Source organism: Tyto alba, unplaced genomic scaffold (genome assembly GCF_018691265.1).
Source record: "Tyto alba isolate M040663 unplaced genomic scaffold, T.alba_DEE_v4.0 Super-Scaffold_2, whole genome shotgun sequence".
NCBI classification, from domain to species: domain Eukaryota; kingdom Metazoa; phylum Chordata; class Aves; order Strigiformes; family Tytonidae; genus Tyto; species Tyto alba.
The window spans coordinates 38059056-38076703 of NW_024881282.1; the positions used below are offsets into that span (position 1 = coordinate 38059056).

General features: G+C 40.9%; 1 protein-coding gene across 1 annotated transcript; it reads right to left on the bottom strand.

Moving 5' to 3' along the window:
- Positions 1 to 1497: 1497 nt before the first annotated feature.
- ACTR6 (actin related protein 6) lies at positions 1498 to 12057 on the bottom strand. Its single transcript, XM_042792962.1, has 11 exons — positions 11520 to 12057; positions 10893 to 11010; positions 9118 to 9186; positions 6674 to 6797; positions 5739 to 5874; positions 5592 to 5648; positions 4828 to 4926; positions 4564 to 4642; positions 3682 to 3853; positions 2585 to 2723; positions 1498 to 1793 (listed from the first exon to the last, which is right to left on the bottom strand). The coding sequence occupies exons 1-11, from the start codon at positions 11585 to 11587 to the stop codon at positions 1664 to 1666; spliced, it is 1191 nt and encodes a 396-aa protein (XP_042648896.1). The 5' UTR covers positions 11588 to 12057; the 3' UTR covers positions 1498 to 1663.
- Between the last annotated feature and the right edge of the window lie 5591 nt (positions 12058 to 17648).

A 17648-nucleotide genomic window follows, 5' to 3' on the forward strand; every position in this document is an offset into this window, starting at 1 on the left:
TACCCGAGAGTTTGTAGGTGGTGTTCTCATGCCTGAATGCCCTAGCTGCCTCCTGTAGCTAGGAACAGGGGGAGGAGGGGGGTACCCCTTCTATTCCTTGCAGCAGGTTAGACGAGGAAAGCCACCATGAGCTGGCAATCCAAAATCAAAAGATCATATTCAAGAAGAAAGATTATCTCTGGAAACTATTTAATTGGGGCAGCTCATCATCAAGTTCTCCCATTCTCTGGAGTGTTGTCTTCTCTTCTATATTGCCCATATATATATACACATATATAGGATATATATATACACCTCCTGTTGCCTGAGTAGGAACAAGAGCAGCTCACAAGAATCTGGAATGATCAGAACGAGGTGGCTCTAACTCCATGTGCTTATCTGAAGTAGAAAAGAAGTGGAAGCCAGAGACGAGGATATCTCAATATTATCAGTGAGCCCAGGTAGTACACACACCCCTTTGTTTCCCCCATTCACAGCTCTAACCATTCAGCTACAATTACCCTTGGGCCACATATTGTCACAAAGAACATTTTTTTCAGAAAGCAACAGTATCTAGTTGTGCCTCAGAGTGCCCCTCTCTGGGCTGGTGTGAACTCCAGTGAAGCCTCTGCTTGATCCGGGCCATCAACTGCCCAAGTCAGTTCCTGCCCTTTGTTCCAAGCGAGGTAAGCGTACTTACTGGTTTTACATAGGGGTGGACAAAAGAGGGAGTATGAGACTTCAGCTGAGGACAGGATGCTCCTGTCCCAATCTGAGACCACCGAGTATCAGCAGTATCAGCAGCCGGACTGAAAAAAGGCAGTTCCCCTGGGGCCATGAGCTGCGTCAGCACCTGTGTGCCCATTATCCGCCCCGTGCCCGTGCCCGGCCCTGTCCTGGCAGCTGAGCCAGCCAGCTGGGGCACCCCCCAGGAGCGCAGCCCTCCGCGGCTTCCATCCAGCTCAGCCCCTGCTGCTGCTCTTTCCCCTCCTGCTCCCAGTGCTGCACAGACTGATGCCACCTTTGCTCTGTGAACAGAAATAACAGGGGTACAGGCAGGGGCATCTAGGTTTAACTAGAACGCAGGGATTGTACACAGGTGGGATTAGCTGCTACCTTCACTCACCTCAGACAGCTTCTGATGTCACCTTTTCAGAAAGGGGAGGGGAGTGGCAGGAAGCTCATTTGTTCAGCCATTGTTTAAAATGAAAACCGAGCAGAAAAATCCACAACCTACTAGCCTAGCCCCAAACCCCTTTTTATAAAGGAATTGTTCAAATAAAACTCATTCCTTTTAAGGACGTTTTGAGATATGTTTAATGTCCAGTCAATTGCATGCCCTAGTTAAAACAGTATTTGTTTTGAAATAAAACCAATAACATCCTGATTTCTTCTCACTATATGTTAGTGTCACACCCGCACTTTCATTGCCTCATGCACTGATGTCTTCTGCAATAAGTATACATTGAAGCTATCAGTAAAATACGAGAACGTAATGAAATGACAATGAACATACTATTTCATAGTATTAGGCTTGTGAAACTTTATTTTTAAACTTTGAAAATTACTTTTTCTCAACCCACTTAAACACAGGAAAGCTAAAACACAATCCTAACTGACATGTAGTTCAAAGGGTTCCAATCTCAGTAAAACAATGGAATAACAATGCATCCAACTGTGCTACCTATATATCAAATTTCTCTTCACAGATATTGTGTCCATGTTCTTCATAATCTTCTCTAGTTACTACCATGTCTTCAAAATCATCGTTTTCAGAAATGAGCTTCCCACCTTCCCAAGAATAAGTAATAGGGCTAAAAAATGAACAAAGTTACTGTTACTCATCTGTAAGGTCATTAAAAATAGAAATATGCAGTGATGGTTCCCAAGACCTTTATTTACCCATACCTGTTTAAAAAAATACATTTTTGATTGCTAAATCAAACCACCCAGGTCCAGACAAGTTATGAGGCAAAGTATGCAATTTTACCAGGGCTAACCGACTTTCATTTTTATAAAAACCAAGTACCTCTTTGGAGGCAGGTCTGAAGAGGGTGGGAAGTGGGTATGCCTTTGTATTTACTTTGCACAGATAATGATTCTTTAATAATATTTAAAAATAGTCTTTAATTATACCTCAAAAAGAAATTTTTGTACTTTCAAGATACACTTGTTTTGTCTCAAATGGATACTCTCTCTCTGCAAGGATGTTACCCCTTCCAAATCCCTCAAGTGGCTACATTAATAATGATATGACAGTTCAGATGCTGAAAATTCTTCTAAGTAAAAGAATAAATTCTAATCTTGCATATTTATGTATCCAGTTAACGACAATAGAGTCTTATTTATCTGTTTACAATGGACTGATCCTATGAAGACTTACTTATATACTTTATTAGCCAAAGTACAGGGCAAGCAGGTGGTCTCTAATTCGTCTGTCTGAAAATACACTGATTTAAAACATTCTTCTTGTATGACTTTGGTTCACTTAATATTTAAATTAACCCCTTTATTCAATCTATCTTTTTAATCAGCAAAATGAATTCTAGTTTGCAGTTTGTTCTTCTAGAAGAACAAAGTTTATTCTGTACAGTTTAAAACTTACTTTTCAGGGAGAACAACAGAAACATCATAATCAGTTGGAGTAAGACATCGAACTTCAGAATAAACCCGATCTCTGAAGCCTGGAAAAAGGGTGTTTCCCCCAGTCAGAACTATGTTCTTGAAGAAATGAGGCTGCATTTCTGTAAAATAAGTAAATCTGTAAATAGAGACTGAATATATATTTGAAGATTAAAGGTTTTTTTCCCAATTTTGTTATGAATTGGAACAGAAGAAATATGCATAGAAGAATTTTATGATCATCTAATGATCACATTGGTTAAATAGTTTCATTAAGAAATACAAGAAAGTGATCAATCACCCCGTCTTCCTCGTGATTTTTAGAATATGGCTTTGGTAACTACTATTTTCTTATATTGTCTATTAAATTTTATGTCTGCCAATACAATTCCCCTTTCAAATGGCCTTTTAAATGATACAATTTTTTTAAAAGTACAAAATAATAGCCTCAATGCCACCATTCTTATATGGTATCATAAAACCTATGAAAGTCTTCTCTGTAGTAATAACATTTATTACAGGTACATCATTTATAAAATGAAAGCTTTAGTATTACTTTTGACAGACACAGCAGTCAGAAAGGTTTTATACTTTGACGCTTCAATTGCCAAGTTTGGTCAGTTTAATTTTTCTCATCAGTTTGTTTTCCTCTACTTCCAGTGAAGAAAGGTATTTTTAAACACAACTAAAACTAATTTCAAGTATTTTCCATCATTGATGACAAAGACAGATAGGTCACATTAGAAAAGGATGTTAAGAAGAATTAAGTCTACAGTGGTTAACTGAAACAAGAGTAGAAACCAATTGATGAATCACTACAAAACTGCTTTTGCCTAACAGGCTTGTAGATGATCGGTTCTTCAGTACATGACACACACAAGAAGACAGAACAGTTCACAAGTTAGTAACAGGCATATTGAGAGTATTGACTTCTTAAGACACTTTGCATGCTTAAAAAAACCAAGACAAAACAAAACAAAACAACAAAAAAAAAACCAAAAAAACAAAACAAAACACAAAAACCAAACCAACACAACACCACATACCACACACGCTTTTCAAAATACTTTTAGGTTATACCTTCAGGTAAATTCTGAATAGAATAAACAATGGCTTCAGGAATTCCCATCTCTTGAATACCAATATCTGAAGGGTGGAAGAGTATTTCTGGAACTGCAAATCTTTCATTTGTTAGACGAAGTATTTGTTCACCGGTCTTGTATTTTCCACTTAACACCATCTCTTCCCTTGGCTAAATAAAAGATACAAATAGTAGCCACTGCTTAAGGAAAGAAATTACTACCTAGAGTATTCAGCTAGTTTTTTGCATGTACTGCAGAGGTAGACAGTATATTCTATGTTAAGTCATATTATCAACAAACCTTTTAGAGAATAATACATACTCTGGTATTGAATCTGAAGTGACTTTGCTCTTATCAACTGCAGTTCTACCTAAAGCAAAATAAAATAGATATGCACGAGTGTGGCCTTAAAATATTGGGACTCCTTTCAAAACTATGGCCAACTCAGTAAATGAAATAAAATTGTTAAATTGTCTTCATTTGTATGAAGACTCTTCAGGCTCTTCGACAACATGACTTTGAACCTTCTACATATCAAGGTATTTAAATGAAATTCAGAGACACTTACAGAAATGTATCAAAGCAGAGAAAATATTTTCCAACTTAACTTTAAGAAAAACACAACAATAATGATATGGATAGGTAGTATGATAGAGCACAAGCATAAAATGCTACAAGTATTACATAACAGAACACAAAATGCTAAGCTGGAAAAAGAGTATTTTAATTTTCATTTCAACTTCTTAAGAAAAACATTAATGCATAGCACAGAAAGAAGTTACAATACAGCATTAGAAAAAAGAAAGTCCTTTTAACCTCTCTACTAGACTTATGCAGGGGAACAGTCCAAAGAATACTTCAAAACCCATATGATCATTACCTTACAAAATCCTTTTTTGATTGTGCTGAAGTCTGGCAAAACATAATCTACCATTACAGTATTTTCCTCGCCTTTCAATCTGAAAAAGAAGAATGTAAATACAAAAGAATAAAGAACAAGTTCTAATCCCAACTATTTTATACTGACAAGACTTCCTTTGACTTAACTGGAAAGTTTTCTGATTAGCAGTATAGTTTTATTTATTTGTACAAATAGATTATTCAGAAGTATCAACTTTTATATTTAGTACTATGGTATACATACTTGGCAATGTCCATGTCCTTGTAAAAGTCTTGAGAAACATAACACACATCTTCTTTCACTTGATTAATTACATGTGTTTCATCCATAACATGTAGCTGCCTGTGAAAAAAAAAAACAAAACCACAGAAGTTTGAGAATAATTAAGTCTTAGCATTACCTGTCCAGTTTTCTACTGGAGATGAACAACCATAGTTTTCAAATCACAGAAAGCTACTGTCTCAATATCTAAAACTTGTATTCAGGTTACAAAAGGATTCCTGGCCTACTGGAGTTTAATATTTTCCTATTTCACAGTTCAAGAAATACAAACAACTACCTGCATTTGTCCAATGCAATTATATACAAGTATAGCCATAATCCTGCAATTAGCTCTACCAGCAAAGACCTTTACCTAGATGAAGTTCCAAAGTAAATGATCATAGTGAAAAGTTGATCCTATTGAATTTTATTTGTGGTATTGATAGAGTCAGTTAGCAAATTGACTGATGATCTACTGAGACATCTCTGAAAACATGTAAGGACTTGTATAATTGTGAACACGCAGGTAACCTCAGCAACTCTAAGTGCTGGCACTTTAAAAACTAACAGCCTAATTCTTCAAGGAGCTTAAACTCATCTTAATTCATTTTGAACTTAAGATCAAGATCGCAGCTAGCAGATTATAACAAGAATTCCCTTATCCTTTAAACAGCACTTAGTCTAAAATTTACAGACTTCTAGCTCATTTCATACTGGGTCTCAAGATGATGATCAGCATGCTTTACCTGTAAGAGATTATCTCTTTCAGATGGTTGGTTAAGAGTTTTCCTCCAACATTAATCCTACAGAAAAGAAGTAACACAAGGAATTCTGTCATTAGTAACTTCAGGCATAGCAAACAATTCTTCTAGAAAATATATACAGCAGTTTACCTGATGATTGCCTCTTTCTTCTTTTTACTTCTACAATAAGGTACAATGTGTGTAAACGAGTATCCACTATCCACAATGATACAACACAGCTCAGATGGATTATCCCGGAAATACCTGTGCGCACTGAGAGCTCCAGCTGAAATAAAGAAAATTTCCCTGAATTTTTATATGAATATACACTTTTAGAATTTACATGGATATGAAAGTGCAATTACTTTGTATTTTAAATGCATTTGACAGACCTTCAAAATCTCAATACTGCTGCCAACACATGAATTTTGACAGTGGATAAAATTAGGTATCATCTATACTCCCTTTTACTCTTTTTCAATAATTCAAGTCAATGTTCAGTTTCCTCTCCCAAAGTCCAAGCAGACTGATCACACCACAATTTATCAAACCAATCTAAAGAGGTACCCTATGCCCAGTTATCATTCAGAAGGGTTGTTATTTTATTTACATATTCCCTGTGAGATACAGTATGATTGTAATGCTGCATTTGATTTGTTAAAACAAAACAAAACCAAACAAAAAACCCACTCTTCTTCCTCTCCCTCTCTCCACCCCCAACCCCCCCCCCCCCAAAAAAAAAAAAAAAACAACAAAGGAAAGCTATCAAAGACTTCATGCAAATTTGGGTAGACTTTCTCAAATGTTATCCTGTTTCAACATCCGTCTGTTATCTCTGTCATTAGAAATGTTTAATCCAGTTAGAGGATATATAGGAGCATATTCTGTAGGAGCCAGGAAGGAAATGAAGTAATTTCTTTGCTATGCTATATTTATACAGGTATGTATTACTGCATGCTTATTTATTTATCTATCTATCTATCTATCTATCTATCTATCTATCTATCTATCTATCTATCTATCTATCTATCTACAAGGTTAACCTTCAACATACATAAATGCAAACTAGAAGGAGACAGACCTACCATTTACTCTAAGAACTGCTTGAAATTGATATTCTTCAAATAGAATTTCATTCATGGATTCTTGTATTGAACTGAAGTTAAAATAAGGTTCGGTAATAATAATGTTGGTATCTACAAAATCCACCTATGAAAAATACATTAAAAATGTCATTACACAAAATTTAGAAAATAATACCCATTATCATATTTTGCAGCGGTTGAAAATCATGTAAATTTGAAGATGTGATTACCACTTGCTGTATCTGTTTGTAGAAGCTAGGTGTCCTGGTTTGAGCCCAGAGGGCAACTGAGCACCACACAAGGGTTCGCTCATCCTTTCCCCCCTCTGGAATGGGAAGGAGAAAATAAAAGTAAAAGGCTCCAGAATTGAGATAAGGACAGGGAGAGGTGGCTCACCCATTAAGGTCAGGGGCAAAAGACAGACTCATTAGGGGAAAAACAGAAGAAAGAACATCACTTTAATTCAAACATTAACAAAAACCAACACTTAACAGGTAAGGTAGGACAATGAGAAGCATCACCACATTCAAAAACCACCTCCCCTACGCCTCCCTTCTTCCTGGGCTCAGCTCTGCTCCAGATCTCTCTACCTCCTCCTCCAGCAGCGCAGAGAGCAGGGCATGGGGGTTACAGTCAGCTCACTGCTCCTCCCTTCTCAAGAGGTGGGGCAATGCTGCACGTTCTTCTCCTGCTCCACATGGCTCCCCTCTCACTGTCCTGCATGAGCCTTCTCTGGTGTCAGTCCTTCCCATGGGATGCAGCCGTTCCCGAGCTGCTCCAGCGTGGGTCACCCCCGCGTGTCGCAGTCCTCCCAGTGCTGAACTACAACAGCAGGGGCCACTTCTCCCCTCAGAGTCCCAGCCTCCTTTAAGTGCAGCTGCCTGTCCTGGTGTGGGCTCCTCCACAGACCACGGATCAGCTTCTGTTCCACCTCCATGGGTGGCAGGGGGGTGGCCCGGCCCTCTTACCACAGGACACAGGGGTCTCTGCTCTGGTGTACCTCCCCCCTCTTCCTCATCCATCCTTCCAGTGACCTGGGTGTTCACATAGGTGTCCTTCTTGTAACTCTTCCTCACAAGACCCAACCCCCTCTCAGGTTCCCCTTCTTAAATACGTTATCACAGAGGCACAGCCACTGTCACTAATTGCCTCAGCCGTGGCCAGAGGTGGGTCTGGCTTGGAGGTGGGGGAGCTTTTGAGAAGCTTCTCACAGGGCCACCATTACCAAGAACCCCACCACAGAAACTCAGCACAGTAGACTTGGAAAGTTTTTGGTTTTTTGAAGACTTCATGATCATTGATACAACTTTATCAAATTAATGAGTAAAACCATAATAGAAGGGAATACCTTCATACATATTCTGCTTCTGTTACCATCCTTACAGATCATAATCCAACATTTTAAAGAGAAGAAACACTACAATACTAATGGAAAATACTTTATACTAATCCTGTTAACTGCAGAAAGATAAGTCTCTTAAACAGTTCACCACTTGCATCACAAAATTACTTATCTAATAACCAAAGATGACGTCCTGTGCAACACCGATTCAATAATAAAACTCCCAGTGACCTCTAATGAGGCCAGCAAAAGATTCTGGACTATCTGGATTTACTGATAATTCAAATCTCTCAGATTACTTTAATCATAACTGGATATGGCCTTAAATGTGTTACCAGCTGCATCACGCTAGTCATCACTCATGAAGAATGAAAACCAAATTATCCTAGAAACCATGACTAAACTCAATCTAGTTCCAAAATTAAAATGAAAGCTAATTATCAAAAGCCAGCGCTCTGTATTTTTATGTATGAAGACTAAGATACTTTGAGGCATTACATCCTAGGTGTTACAAACCACAAAAACTTTCAGAATATATACATTTTTTTTTAAAGAAAAAAATAAAAGGGAAGCCTTACTACCCTTCTTGTGCTAAATCCAGTTCATGCGATAAATAAGAAAAATTAAGTATCAGATATTTATATTTTATACATTCGACTTATTCATAGGTAGAAAATGGTCAGCCAAAGATGGTTACTTAATGTGTATGTCTTTTGTCCTGCTGACCTAGCTCATCACTCTCTTTCACATCAACACTTTCCTAATCTCTAAACCACATTGTATCTGTCTATAATTATTATTCTTTACTAACTTGAACCTATAATTATATTGATGTGAATTTCTTAACATATGTGAACTGAACTCATTATGAACACACACAAAACTAAAGAATTTGTACGTTTTTTCAGTTCTTACACCAGAACTCAAAGCAAAAATTTTCTTCAGTTTGAAAAGAAAATAAATCCCTGGGATTTCTAACTGAAGGCACTTTCAAGGAGAAGAGTAAGCTCACCCGTTCACTATATTATTTTCTATACTTATGTTACTTCCATTGGTCAGTATTTAACCTACACAAAATCTGTAATTAAAAAAAGGCTCTTACTTGATACATTTCTTTTCCAAAAAGATAATCCCAAACCTGTCTCTGGACATCCCAGTTCACCAAGTAACCCTGTAGGAATTTAGAAAAAAAATATACACTATTTAGAAAATAAAATCATACTTAAAAAAAATAGTAGAAACCAAAATAATGTCAAGTGATTGATAGACTGGTAATATAAAGAAATTTGAGCGTAAAAATGTCTAAATTGACATTTCTATGCTAAGGAGTAAATGTTACGTAGGATAAAGAACATTACAAATATTCCCCATCAATATGTTAATTATTATGCTATAAAAACAATGTAAATTGCATTTTCTATATACATCATTCTCTTTGACAGAAGCCTGTCAGTCTGACCTCAGTGTCAGGCAAGGTTATGGAGCCAACCATCCTGAGTGCCATTACACAGCACATACAGGACAAACAGTCAACATGGGTTTATGAAAGCATCACTAACCTGACCTCCTTCTATGACAAGGTGACCTGCTTAGTGGATGAGTGAAAGGCTGTGGATGCTGCTTACCTGGACTTACGTAAAGCCTCTGACACCATTTCCCGCAGCATTGTCCTGGAGAAAGTGGCTGCTTTGGCCTGGACAAGTGTAAAAATGGACTGGATGGCTGGGCCTAAAGAGTGGTGGTAAACGGAGTCAAATCCAATTGGCAGCCAGTCACCAGTGGTGCTCCCCAGGGCTCAGTATTGGGGCCAGTTTTGTTTATAATATCTTCATCAATGATCTGGACAGGAGGATCAAGTGCACCCTCAGTAAGTTTGCAGGTGACACCAAGTTGGGTGGGAGTGTTGATCTACTTGAGGGTAGGAAGGCTCTGCAGAGGGATCTGAACAGGCTGGATCAACAGGCCAAGGCCAACTGTATGAGGTTCAACAAGGCCGAGTGCTGGGTCCTGCACTTGGGTCACAACAACTCCATGAAATGCTCCAGGCTTGGGGCAGAGTGGCTGGAAAGCTGCCTGGTGGGAAAGGACCTGGGGTGTTGGTCAACAGCTGGCTGAATATGAACCACCAGTGTGCCCAGGTGGCCAAGAAGGCCAATAGCACCCTGGCTTGCATCAGAAGTAGTGTGGCCAGCAGGGCTAGGGAAGTGATCATCCCCCTGTACTCAGCACTGGTGAGGCTGCACCTCGAATGCTGTGTTCAGTTTTGGGCCCCTCACCACAAAAAGGACACTGAGGTGCTGGAGGGTGTCTAAAGGAGGGCAACAAAGCTGGTGAAGGGTCTAAAGAACAAGTCTTATGAGGAACAGCTGAGGGAAGGGGGATTGTTTAGCCTGGCTGAAAGGAGGCTGAGAGGAGACTTTATTGCTCTCTACAACCACCTGAAAGGAGATTGTAGCCAGGTGGGTGTTGGTCTCTTTTCCCAAGTAACAAGTGATAGGATGAGAGGAAACAGTCTCAAGTTGCACCAGGGGAGGTTTAGATTGGATATTAGGAATAATTTCTTCATTGAAAGGGTTATCAAGCACTGGAGCAGGCTCCCCAGGGCTGAGTCACCATCCCTGGAGGTGTTTAAAAGACATGTAGGTGTGGCACTTAAGGACATGGTTTAGTGGTGGACTTGGCAGTGCTAGGTTAATGGTTGGATTCAATGATCTTAAGGGTCTTTTCCAATCTAAACAAATCTCTGATTTTATGATTGTTCAACTTCATGCTGCTCAATCTGATTCTTCCACGATACTACATTGTATTGTATGAAAACTATTCCTTAAAACACCAATTTACATTCAGGTATTGTTAAACTCAGGATATTGTACTTACTTTCTGAAAAGGGAGAATATAAAAAAGACCAGAGGGATCTTTAATTTCATCCAGTTGATTTGCCGTAAAGGTTTTCAAGCGTGCAGTCTTTGATCTGAACTGACAGTTGGGAATAACGCTGGAAAAGATTGGGAAGTTTTCTATTCATCACGACACGAGACACATTCATTCCCTTTACACTACTTTCAAGAACGGAACACTTTCGCTGACACTCCTGCTGCCGTGTTCCGGTTTGAATCCATTTACTGTGGCCAGTTACGAGAGAAACCCCTCGGCCCTACGAGGCACCTTTTGGAAAAACTAGACCTAACCGAACCCCTCGAGGCACAGCGAGCGCCGAGGTCTCCTCCGCGCCCCGAGACCGGCTCCCACGCGTGGGCGGCGTGGTGGGAGGGGCGCAACGCTCCCGCAGGGGCGGGGCCCGGCGCGCGCCGCAGGGGCGGGGCCAGAGCGGGGGCCTCTCCGCGGCGAGCGCACGCGCAGCGGCCGGCCCGTTCGCCCGTGAGGGGCTGCGGGAGACGAAGGGCAGGCCTCCCGTGAGCCCGGGCACCGGCGGGAGGGCGCGGTGCGCCGGGAAGGTGCTGGCGGAGCGATGAGGGGACGGGCGCCCGCCCCCGCGCCCCTCACCTGACGTTCGCGTGGCTGTAGCCGATCTTGGCGTTGTAGGCGCCGTTATCCAGCACCAGCGTCGCCATGTTCCCCACGGCGCCACGGCCGCCGCCGTCCCAGTATTGATCCGCCACCGCCGTGGATCTCTATGGTTACCATAGAGCGGAGGGAGCAGCGCGCGCGCGCGTGTGTTTGTGTGGTCTGACGGGGCGCAGGAGCAGCCGCCGGCACCGCCTCCCGGCAGCGCGAGCCACGCGCCGCTGACGCTCGGCAGGGCGGCGGAGGCTATTGGGCGGGGAGGTGTGACCCGGTAGTTGTCGCTCTAGAGGCGGGCGGGGGCGGTCCCAGTGCGCCTGCGCGGGCGCGACAGCGGCCGAGCCTGTGAAAGACTGTTGCACAAGGGAGCGGGGGAGGATTTGAATTCCGCCATCGTTATTTTACTGTAGTTTAAAACGCGCTGTAATTGACCCTCTTTTATTGCAAAGAGTATAAAACCAGCGCTGTAGGTATTGGATGTCACTGACCAGCCTTTGTGTTACTGATGTCCGTAAGGAATTCCAGGGTCCTCAGAAGAATATCTGGTCCAACCTTCCCTGGGAATGGGGGCTGAGGTGATGAGAGGGCCTAGCTCCCTGTCCAACCCCATCTTGAAAACCTCCAGCAGCAGGGACTCCGCTGCATCCTTGGGGAGGTTATTGCAGTGACATGATCGTTCTCACTCTGAAAAAGTTCCTTATATCAAGATGAAACTGATAGCTGTGAACTAAGATTATTAGAAAAGAGATACTTGAGGAATAGAATCATTAAGATCCATTTAAGCTGTTTCAACCATTGTGCTGTAGAACAAATGCTAATCTTTTGAGGAATAGTTAGAATAACTGTAGGACTCCTAAATAATCTTACTTGAGACAGTTTGGCCTTGTAGTAGCAGGTGCAAAGAAACATAAAGATAAGGAAGCCGCAAACTAGCAAGAAAATCAGACCAGGCCAGCCTTGAAGGACAAGATATACGTGACCACAGGACTGAGTTTGCGCAAAAGGAGGGATCATCTGGCAGACACAGTGCAGAAGACTACAAGCCTTCATCTAAAGACCCCCGACGACCACCTGAAGACTCCAGCAGACATGCGCAAGAGATATTAACATATGCTAATGAGTTGCTGGAGAAGTTATGACTATGATAAAAATGCAATTAATATGTATGTATTAAGGTAGTGTAAATGCTTGTTGATTTTGTTTTCAGACACACATTAGGAGGAGCTATCCCCTGTGTGTCCGGTGCTGTAATAAAGAATGCCTGCTTTCTAAAATTCCAAAACTGAGTCTTAGAGAGTTAATTAATTACTGCTTTCTGATAACAAAACCTATCCTGGTGCAAGGTATCTTGCACCTTGTCTTCTTGTGAAGAGAGAGCTTCTGTCCTCTTTGTAGACACCCTTTACGTCCTGGAACAATGTGATACTGGAATATCCCATGCCTTCTCCAGGCAGAAAAGACTTAACTCATTCAGTCTTTCCTCACAGGGCAGGTTCTCCAGCTTTTTGATCATCTTTGCGGCCTTCATTTGGACCCTCTCCAGTCTGTCCACTTCTCTCTTGGAACTGTGGGGACCAGCGCCGGACACAGCACTTCAGGTGTGGCCTGACAAGCCCTTGGTAGAATGGGATAATGACATTTCTGTCCCTGTTACTAATGCCCTCGTGGACACAGCCCGGGATCTGATTTGCCTTCATGGCTGCATCAGCACACTACTGACTCCTGTCCCGCTTGCAGTCCCCCAGGACCCCAGTGTCCCTTTCCATATGGCTGCTCCTCGCCACACAGATCCTAGCCTGCACTGAGCTCTTTGGTTATGTCGTCTCAGGTGCAGGATCTTGCACTTGTCTTTATGATGAATTTTGCTTTATTTGTATGTCTTACCTATCATCACTAGTATCTTTGTTGTTATTCAATAAAAGTGCAGTACAGTTTTGTATCTATATGCAGTTGGCTTTCCCAGAAATATCAGAACTTACAAATACCTGCTATTCTGTATGATGACTCTTTACCCTAACAAATATCAAATGTCTTTCCATGAACCAGGATGTTCAGCAGAATGCATAACAATCTGATTTTAGACCAATCCTCTTTATGTGTTTGTCAGTATTTTAAGGACAGCATCCTTAATCCCTGCTCTAGCAGATATGTTCTTTGGTTCTTGAGAGGTCACAGGAATTATCAAAAGCCTGGTTTTCCTGTTCAGAAGTTTCTGGATTCTTTTAAAGAGCACTGTAAAGTGTTGCTTGTTCTCATTCTTTGCCCATTGACAGATATAGTAGTAGTAAATTTTGGTCTTGTAATTAAAACCCAAAATACACAAAACCTAGAATTGTGACAAATGCTATAGTTATTCACAGTGTTACAGAGGAACATAAAATATTACTCTTAAAATCATGTAATTTTTACTTTATCCTTTTATTAATAATATAAAGTTCTTACAAGAATAATTTAGACACACAACATCATTAAAATCAATCTATTGCTAACTTTTGCCTTATGAAAATAAAGGTGAAAGCCAGAATTTACTCTTCTAGATACTAGCTTCAGCTCTATGAGACATTATCAGTTACTTGCATTGAATCCAGAGTTTTGCAGGGTTTTTTTTTGCCAGGCTTTTAACAGTTCACTTAGATTTATGTGTAGTGGTTGATATACATAAATATTTTAAATCTCTCTAAACTAACGGTATATTTACTGTTATTGCTAACAGAGGGCAACTTGCATACATATTTATTGAGTTTGTTTACATATTCATCCATATATTGCAGTGACGCTTCTGATAATACTTTCTGTTCTTGATAGAGTGCCTGACAAAAGCAAAGTCAATAACATAGCAAGGACACATAAATAGGACTTTCAAGTGTCCACGATAGCAAACCTTGTACATTGCTCCTTACAATAGCTTAGAATTGGTATTTTATGATGCTCTTTAACGTTGAATAATGGTCTGTCAGACTACTTAAGCCTTGCACGTCTGCATTTGAAGACAGACCATTATCTTTTGCATTATCGATATGAAGCCATGTCAAATTTCTCATTCTGCAACTATAAAACAAGGCACTCACTGAAACTAAATCGGAACGTCTTAGGTCACATTTTATTTGTTTCTTTGTCTACTGCTTTATTTAATGGGAAATACAACAAATATTTTTTTGTTAATTCTGTGACCTTCATGTTTCTGAAGTTGCTTGGGCTCTGGTTGATTTGTTTGTTTTTTTTTTTTCCCTCTTGACTCCATTCCAGTTTTCACAGTTAAGGAATCCACATGACCACATGAAAAGTCAAACTCCATATGCACACAAAGCACACAACTGCTTATTTGCTTTGCTCTACGGGAATGTGCAGCTTCAGAATGATCGAATGGTGTCAACTACAGAATTTGCTGGTTGTTTAGAGCATCCAAAGAAATCCATCCTTGAGGAAGAAGTTATTGCATTCTTTGACCTTGACAGTGTGGGGACATTATCCTGGACTTAGCATCCATAAACTGAACTCTGTGCACCTGTTTTTATTTAGGTGTTGGTGAAGGTCAGGCTGCTGGATGAGGTGAGCGATGAGGAACTGTACACCTGTGGGTTCTTGAGTCTTCTGTTGCATTGAATGAGTTCACAAATAAGCCCTAGAAATTACCAGTGGTAAACATAATCCAAAATTATTATTTGAAATAATTTTAATATCCTGGGTACGCTCACGAGTGGGGTTCTTTCTTGGTGACAGGAGTGGCAGCTGCTCCATAAGGGCAGGAAGCCAGGAGCTGAGGCAGACACAGTGGTCAGCAGGGCAGGACCTTGCCAGCCAGGGCCTCTCCCACCACCCTCAGCCAGGGAGCAAGGCAGGCAGGGGTGGGAGGACATCCCAGAGCCCAGGTCATCAGGCAAGTGTGTGATGATGGCAGCCCAGACCCCAGGTCTGAGGTCAAGCACAAAAATCAGTTCTCAAATCAGGGTCAGGACCAGGTCTGGTGGGGTGAACAAGGGCCAGACATAGTCCAGGGATCACCAGGCAGGTCCATGGTGACTGGGCAGGTCTGAAGTCAGGGTCCAGATCAGCAAGACCCAGATCAGTGGGATCCATGGCAATACATGTGATGATCTGCCATGAGAGCCACCCTGTTTCTTGTCCTGTGACACAGTTTCTCGTCACTGGGTGTGGAGTCATTTTGGTAAATCAAGAGTAAAGAGCCTTGGTTGCTAGGTGAAGAAGTCCTACACAGCAGTGTTTATAAGTGCAAGGTAGTCAGGAAGGCTAAGCCACTCTTTCCTTTTTGGTTATCATTTTAAGGTGGCAGCTGATGACACTCCCTCAAGGTTCTTCATAAATGGTTGCCTTCCTCTGTTCAGAGCAGTCTTTGGGACTTTGCATCAAGTAGCATTTTCACATAGCAGCAGTCTAATTATCATGAACATGCTAGGAGAAATTCATCTGCTGCAAAACATGTGACTTTGATTTGGAGAATAAGTCCAGTCTTAATAAACATAGTCTGGGGATATCCTGACACTAATTTGCATCAGGCTCTAAAAAGAAGTGTCAGATACTCTGCTCGAACCAAGTAATAATCTGGGCTTCTTATCACACGCCTTTCTAATTCCCTGCGTTGGTGGGTTCTTGGTCTGTGCCTTTTCCTCCTTTACTTCATTCAGTGTGCTCCAGGAGATGGGAGAGAACATGAGATCACGATTCAGATCATCCCTGCCAGACAGGAATATTCCTGGTTTCCAGTTCTGACATCAGTGAAGAGTCTCTGGACTTCCCCTTTTCTGCCAGAGCTATGCTTGCAGGACACTTGAAAGGGAACACACAGCATGGGTCCTGCTTTCCTTGCCCTTCATTTTTTCTTTCTTGATGAGAAGCTGATCCATCATGATGAGGAACATCATTTCTCCAAGATACTGGTATAATTTTTTCTAGTTGATAAAATTAAACTTAGGAAAAAAAAAGTGTCAGATTCATACACAGCTCATTCCCACTTTATATATCTCTTTAAAGAATATAATGAGGTCAGTATTGCACAACTGACTGATTTTTAAATGCCTGGAAAAATCAATTGGAAACATTCATCTCCTGACCTACTTTTTCTGTTACTGCTTCATATTTCTGACTTAAAGGTCCTTGGGGTTTGGTTCATTGCATGTAAATTATTAATCTTTTATGTATATGAAAACCAAAGAAAATAGTATCTGATGTCTCTGCTCTGCAGCTCTAGACTATATTATAGAGGCAGCAAGGCATCCTTCATACAGAGGTCACATCTGAAAAGTTTGTTAGTTTTACTTTTTTTTTTTTTTTTTTTTTCAGTTAATACTACTATTTGGAGCACTTGGTTACCCACCACTGAAATTCTTCAAGACACCTTTTCTAAATGACCCCCAGAGAAGAACAAAACTGGATGAGCAAAACTAATACAAGACATTTATTTTTTAACTGACTTGGAAATTTTGCTGCAGCATGAGAAGCTACTATCTCAAAATTTAAATAACTTGTAGGCTTTATACTTGCCACAGATGCCCAGGAGAGGGTGTGCGGCTGTTCAGGCAGGGCTTGCTGCCCAATCAACTCTTCCACTTTCCTCTGGAAGAAGAGATGGCAGGGTTGAATTTGTTGCTTCTGGGGTTGTTTGCTTGCTTGGCTTATAATTTTGGAATGCTTTTGGGGATCCCAGACGTAAACAAATTTGAGGATTGCTTTTTGTAGCTGGAAATGAATATTGCTTATAAAACAAGAGGTATAAAAAGGATAAACATCTGACTTGGCCAACCAAAGTGAATGTACTACAAAAGAGCTATTGAGTTTATCTGAAAGATTTAAAGTAAATATTACTTCTGTTAATGAGCTCTGCAGAACACTTGGGAAGAGCATGACGTGCGGGTATTAATGGCAAGTATCAATGCACAGAGGTAACTAAGCATTTTATCAAGATGAATTCTTGCTACGTACTAAAACCGGGGGGGGGTTGGTCGTCTTGTTACACCGAAGACCTTTTAGTAGCGCTTTGTAACAGATGTTTAACAAAAATAACAACCGGTACCGGTCACTCAGGGTGCAGGGGTAGAGCGGGCTGAGCCCACGGGGGACACGCTCCACAGGTGGAAGGAAGGATGGAGCCACAGG

What these genes read in the sequence shown, in the direction of transcription:
- ACTR6 (XM_042792962.1), bottom strand. Translation starts at nt 11,587, where the DNA reads ATGGCGACGCTGGTGCTGGATAACGGCGCCTACAACGCCAAGATCGGC. An exon ending in AGCAGTTCTTAGAGTAAATG is followed by an intron (nt 5,875 to 6,673) that starts GTAGGTCTGTCT and finishes TCTTTATTTCAG; the next exon opens with CTGGAGCTCTCAGTGCGCAC. An exon ending in TATTCAGAATTTACCTGAAG is followed by an intron (nt 2,724 to 3,681) that starts GTATAACCTAAA and finishes CTTATTTTACAG; the next exon opens with AAATGCAGCCTCATTTCTTC.